This window comes from Hyperolius riggenbachi, chromosome 2 (assembly GCF_040937935.1).
Source record: "Hyperolius riggenbachi isolate aHypRig1 chromosome 2, aHypRig1.pri, whole genome shotgun sequence".
NCBI classification, from domain to species: domain Eukaryota; kingdom Metazoa; phylum Chordata; class Amphibia; order Anura; family Hyperoliidae; genus Hyperolius; species Hyperolius riggenbachi.
Window position 1 is genome coordinate 163,965,585 of NC_090647.1, and position 6,877 is coordinate 163,972,461.

Genomic DNA, 6,877 nt, shown 5'->3' on the forward strand with positions numbered 1-6,877 from the left:
CAATTTCCGCTAACTTGTGACAAAAAAAAAAAAATCTTCTATGAACTCACCATACTCCTAACAGAATACCTTGGGGTGTCTTCTTTCTAAAATGGGGTCACTTGTGGGGTTCCTATACTGCCCTGGCATTTTAGGGGCCCTAAACCATGAGCAGTAGTCTAGAATCCAAATGCCTCAAAATGACCTGTGAATAGGACGTTAGGCCCCTTAGCGCACCTAGGTTGCAAAAAAGTGTCACATGTGGTATCGCCATACTCGGAAGAAGTAGTATAATGTGTTTTGGGGTGTATTTTACACATACCCATGCTGGGTGGGAAAAATCTCTCTGTAAATGGACAATTGTGTGTAAAAAAAAAAATTGTCATTTTACAGAGAGATTTCTCCCACCCAGCATGGGTATGTGTAAAAATACACCACAAAACACATTATACTACTTCTCCTGAGTACAGCGGTACCACGTGTGGCACTTTTTTGCACCCTAACTGCGCTAAGGGGCCCAAAGTCCAATGAGTACCTTTAGGATTTCACAGGTCATTTTGTGACATTTGGTTTCAAGACTCCTCCTCATGGTTTAGGGCCCCTAAAATGCCAAGGCAGTATAGGAACCCCACAAATGACCCCATTTTAGAAAGAAGACACCCCAAGGTATTCCGTTAGGTGTATGATGAGTTCATAGAACATTTTATTTTTTGTCACAAGTTAGCGGAAAATGACACTTTGTGAAAAAAAAAAAATTAAAATCAGTTTGTGCTTACTTGTGACAAAAAATAAAATCTTCTATGAACTCACCATACCCCTAACGGAATACCTTGGGGTGTCTTATTTCTAAAATGGGGTCATTTGTGGAGTTCCTATACTGCCCTGGCATTTTAGAGGCCCTAAACCGTGAGGAGTAGTCTTGAAACCAAATGTCGCAAAATGACCTGTGAAATCCTAAAGGTACACATTGGACTTTGGGCCCCTTAGCGCAGTTAGGGTGCAAAAAAGTGCCACACATGTGGTATCGCCGTACTCAGGAGAAGTAGTATAATGTGTTTTGGGGTGTATTTTTACACATACCCATGCTGGGTGGGAGAAATCTCTCTGTAAATGGACAATTGTGTGTAAAAAAAATCTGTCATTTACAGAGATCTTTCTCCCACCCAGCATGGGTATGTGTAAAAATACACCCCAAAACACATTATACTACTTCTCCTGAGTACGGCAATACCACATGTGTGGCACTTTTTTGCAGCCTAACTGCGCTAAGGGGCCCTAAGTCCAATGAGCACCTTTAGGCTTTACAGGGGTACTTACAATTTAGCACCCCCCCAAAATGCCAGGACAGTAAACACACCCCACAAATGACCCCATTTTGGAAAGTAGACACTTCAAGGTATTCAGAGAGGAGCATAGTGAGTCCGTGGCAGATTTCATTTTTTTTTTTTTGTCGCAAGTTGGAAGAAATGGAAACCTTTTTTTCCTTTTTTTTTGTCACAAAGTCTCATTTTCCGCTAACTTGTGACAAAAAATAAAATAGTCTATGAACTCACCATGCTTCTCAGTGAATACTTTGGGATGTCTTCTTTCCAAAATGGTGTCATTTGGGGGGTATTTATACTATCCTGGAATTTTAGCACCTAATGAAACATGACAAATGCTCAGAAAAGTTGGAGATGCTTCAAAATGGGAAAATTCACTTTTTGCACCATAGTTTGTAAACGCTACAATTTTTACCCACACCAATAAATATACACTGAATGGGTTTTTTTTTTTATCAAAGACATGTAGCAGAATAACGTTTGCGCTCAAATGTATAGGAAATTTTACTTTATTTGAAAAATGTCAGCACAGAAAGTAAAAAAAGTAAAAACAAAATTCATGTCTTTTTTGATGAATATAATAAAAAGTAAAAATCGCAGCAGCAATCAAATAGCACCAAAAGAAAGCTGTATTAGTGACAAGAAAAGGAAGTAAAATTCATTTAGATGGTAGGTTGTATGACCGAGCAATAAACTGTTAAAGCTGCAGTGGTCTGAATGGAAAAAAAGGCTCTGGTCCTTAAGGGGTTTTATGACTGCAGTCCTTAAGTGGTTAATTGTGGAGGCATGTATTATTTTAAAACTATAATGGCTGAAAACTGAGAAATAATGATTTTTTTCCGTTTTTTTCTTATTCTTCCTCTTAAAATGCATTTACAGTAAAGTGGCTCTTAGCAAATTGTACCCCCCAAAGAAAGCCTAATTGGTGGCGGAAAAAACAAGATATAGATCAGTTCATTGTGATAAGTAGTGATAAAGTTATAGGCTAATGAATGGGAGGTGAACATTTCTCAAGTGAAAACGACAGAACGCAAATGGGTTATATTTCATTGCATTGTGCTGAATCGAGCTGCCGACTTTGGAGAAAAGTCGTCCTGTGTAATACAATGTAACTATGGAAAGATGCATATCATTTTGAAGCTCTCTTTCTCCTCTTTCCAATGATAGATAAAATGCCACCCTAAGCCTTTTAGTTTTCGCGATTTTGGCGTAAAAATAGCGAAAACTAAAAGGCATAGGGTGGCGGTTTATATATCATTGGAAAGAGGAGAAAGAGAGCTTTAAAATGATATGCATCTTTCCATAGTTACTGCACTGTTCAGAGTCTCTTTAACCATTATACCATCCATCCACCGCTGAAAGGATGGTGAGGGCTGGTTTATGTGCTGATGGGGCCCCTTTGACTCTGAATGGGGCCCCAAGCGACTGCTTTTGTTGCCTGGTCGGTAATCCGGCCTTGATCGAACCATCTAATCAGTTTAAAAACTAACCGTGTATTCCCAGCATAAGTTGTCCTCTTTTCTGATTGGTTACTTCTGCTGATGTACAGGGACAGATATTTAAACCATGAAATACTAAGTAGCCTTAGATGTGTTTATTGATGGTAAATTTATGGATTTTTTTATAGTCTCCCTTCTGTTTCATTTTTCTTCTTTACTTTGTAGTCTGTTGGTAGCTGTTTCATTAAAAACAAAATAATAATGTAAAATTATGTGCCAGGCTCATAAAAATGGACGGAAATGAAATTTGTTCTTGAAATACTGGTTTTCCCAGGACTGCAATCGTTCTGGCTTCAGATTGAAAAATGACTGATGCAGAAAAGAAAATTAACATAATCTTTTTGTACAATAAAATCCTGATAGCTCTATTTAATGACAATCGAATGTGACTAATAACCATTTAAATGAACTTCCATTTTAGCTTTTGTGATCTTGAAAGACTGAACATTTACTAAGAGTAGCGTACCTTCCGTATGCTTTATAATGACGCTTTGCTGTTTTTATTCCCTTTGTTTTGTTTTTTTAATCACTGTGAATTTATGTAGAGCCAGCATCTTCTATAGTACTGTAGAGTAGAGACTAGAGCATAGTTCATACGGTTACAGTGATGGAATACAGCTAATACACAATAAAATAGGTTAATGGATTGTACATAGGGATAGAAAATATCTACATCCATTACATAGCATTAGTAAGACTGAGAGAACACAACGTACGTGTTACAGCAACGCCACTTGAGCTGGTTGTGGGAGGTGCTGCAAGTATAAAAACAAAAACCCGGTAATTTACATTACCAGTTTGTTACTATTTATTTACACAGTATCCATTCTCATTTAAATCCTTCCCTCCTAGTACCTAAATGCACACACACACCTAAAACTAACCTCCCCCTCCTAATTTCTAACACCAACTGCAGGGCCTAAATGACTGCTACGTGTAGCCAATTTTCTACAATTATTATTTCCTATGTAGTAGCTTGTCAGCCACTATACCTATGTGATGCATTAAAACGCATTAAGTGTAAAAGGGTAACTTAAAAAATTATAAAAATCTGTCTTTTGGGGGGTTGAAAATTTTAAACCTTTGACAGTGTTTTTTTTTTTTTTTTTTTTTTTTTTTTTTACTGCTGTGTCTGGAGCAGGAATCCCCCAACCATTTTCCATAATACTGTTTCATTTATTTGTGCTTTGTCTAAACCCCCCCCCCCCTCCCCCCCCCCCCAATCCTTCCAAGTTTAAGAGTCAGATCTTGCTTCATGGTGGTACACAGAAACCAAGAAGGGGGTAAAAAAAACAAAGAAGGTTTAACATTTTTCTACATATTCCAAAGCAATTTTTTTTGTCTGGAGTTGGGGCTTCAAAACACTAAAGGTGAAAGTTATTTTCTACGAAACTTGAAAGGAAAGGAGTATGAAAGAGACCTTTTGTGGCTTCTTTTTTAAAAATTCTACTTGTCTGTATGTTGTCTTGATCCAAAACCTTTAATACATTGTTAATCATTGACCTACAATGAAGATACACATTGCAGGAATTTCAACGCACTGCTGTAGGCAGGAAATCAGACTCGCTGCGAACACTTTTTATTTTATTTATTGTTATTGATTTATAAAGCGCCAACATATTCCATGGCGCTTTACAAAGTAAGGAACAAATATGGGGTACAAAATAATACAGACAATGGTACACACCAATATACAGAATACAGAAACTGTACAAAATACAGAATCGGCACGCACTCCTAAAGCCGCCTTTAGTCTTAGTAAGTTTTGTGCATATCTATCTATTACAAACTGTAGCTGTAGGTTGGCTCCATATATACAGTAAATATGACCACACATGAAACAACCATGTTGTTACATTTGTGCAGTATGTACTGTGGCGCCCCACTTAATCGTGTAGGATAGGGTTGCAGCTGTGCTAGGATAAAATCCTTATATCCAAGATCAATGTATTAGCAATGAGTCACAGCGCAGGTATATCCTTCTTCTCGTATGTAACTTTCCACTCCACCACCTGTGTGCACTCAAAGTGCAAACAAAGCAGACAGGGATGCTTTTAGTGGAAACCTATCTGTTCTTTTATTTCTGGATAAAAAAGGGGCAATACAGGTGATTTGAGGTAACACACTTCCAGAGGGTCCTAATCCACTTAGGACCCTCCCCTGGCATGCAACGCTTCCCACCCAATGTGGTACTCAGAACCTCAAAAATCGACCCTTGTTCAGTGCTGCCCGCTCTTGTCCTGATGACGGCAACTGCCGAAACTATTGGACATGTTGCAAGCCTCACCACCTCGCACTTCCTCTTTCCGGCTTGAAGGAGGAAGTGCATGTAGTGAGGCTTGCAACACGTCCAATAGGACGCGTGCAAGCTGTTTGGAGTGCATGCTATACGACAGACTTGTGGGTAAATAGCCCATTCAGATCCTTCCGCACAGCTGAGGCAATTAAGCATCATTTAAATCACGAATTCGAGTGCTTAGACACTCTTAACTAGTGAACCCATGCCTGCTGTTAGATTCCTGTGAGCACTCAGTGCTTCTCTCCTCTTACAGATGGAGTCCGGTGGCACTGTCCTCAGCACAAACTGGTCTGATGTGGGTAAAAGGAAAGTCGATGTTAATCCCCCAGATGACATGGAATTCAAGAAGTTCTGATTCCTTTCCCCCAAGTGCAATCAGAAGGAAACCTGCATCTATCAATCGGTTGTTAAGCCTTTCATCTTCTTCCTCCTGTTGTGCTTTTTTTTTTTTTTTTTTTTTTTTTTTCATCCCAGAATGCTACGTTAAAAAATTTATGTTTGTGACTTTTATTAATTGTCATAAAGTGTTAAAGAGAACCTGTGATGAACTCGACATAAGGTTTCATACTTACCTGGGGCTTCCACCAGCCCCCTGTAAACCATGGGCTCCCTTGGTGTCTGTCTGGTCCCATCCATTCTGCCCCTGTTTGGTAAAGTCCCAGACTGAGCTACTCGCACTTCCGTGCTGACAGCAGAAGAATGGAGTGGAGCGGACTGGCATCAAGGGATCCCACAGACTACAGGGGGCTGCAGGAAACCCCAGGTAAGTATAAATCCTTATGTTGTGTTCATCACAGGTTTTCTTTAAGTCACAAGTCTAACTTATCAGAGAGTATGAACAATGATTTCTGATGCGCTTCATCTTATTTTATCAGTACTCGAGGTGGTAAAGGTAATCATTCCTGACAGCCTGATGTAAATCTCTCACAGTGACCTTACTTTCTGCAAAATATAAATATACTTTTTCTAATAAAGCGTGCCTCATGTCTTTATTTTGTTTTACCATGCAGATGCTCCCACTAAGCTCTAGTACAAATGTATGTGTTAGTACTTAGTAATTTATACATTAGCGGAGGCTTGATGCCATGCTTGATTTGCATAGTAGGCCAGGAACACTGAGGGTTGATTGACATTGCTGGAAATAAGCAATTGAACTCTGGGAGTTGTACATTGCATATCATTCATATGTTTGTCACCAAATAAAGTAAATTGATGTGTACAGGTGTAAGCTCAGGGCAGAATGAGGAAGAGAGAAGCCAATTTTGAACGTGTAATGTGCCTATATTTAAATTGAAATTATTCCATTCCCAAAGTGACAGGCAGATACATATTTATAATGCGTTTTAAACTATCCAAAGAGATGATTTGAGGTATGTATATTACAGCCGAGGTCCAGACTCTAGTCACTTCATTAAACACACTAAAAGAAAATACTATTCTCAGATCAACTAGAAACGTTCAAAGTAAAAGGCTGCTTGCATTTGGATTGACCCTTTAGAAGAAAGTTTTCCATAAAGCATTGCACTTTTAGCAAAGGGTTAAGGTGGACCTACCAACCTGCGTTTCTAGTCTGTATAAATTGCCTTCAGATCTCAATGTATGCTATCAGCATTCTGATGCAAAGAAACTGTGTGATCCATTTGTAAATCCTAGAGCTGCCATCAGGGCTAACATTTACAGGTCTGCCTAATGGGAGCATTTTGGGAGAGTGATATAAACTACAGGTACAGTATATCTACAGAATTAGGAAATGAAAGCATATGCATAGCACTTATCAC

The 6,877-nt window shown here is 38.9% G+C and overlaps 1 protein-coding gene across 4 annotated transcripts in view; it reads left to right on the plus strand.

Annotated features, from left to right (window-relative positions):
- SUGT1 (SGT1 homolog, MIS12 kinetochore complex assembly cochaperone) overlaps positions 1–6,073 on the plus strand; it is a 175,180-nt gene extending 169,107 nt beyond the window's left edge. For all 4 annotated transcript variants that reach the window (XM_068267817.1, XM_068267819.1, XM_068267818.1 and 1 more), the window contains exon 14: positions 5,353–6,073. In XM_068267817.1, coding sequence (XP_068123918.1) covers positions 5,353–5,454 — 102 coding nt within the window. In that variant the 3' untranslated portion in view covers positions 5,455–6,073. The remainder of the gene's footprint in view (positions 1–5,352) is intronic.
- The last annotated feature ends 804 nt before the right edge of the window (positions 6,074–6,877 follow it).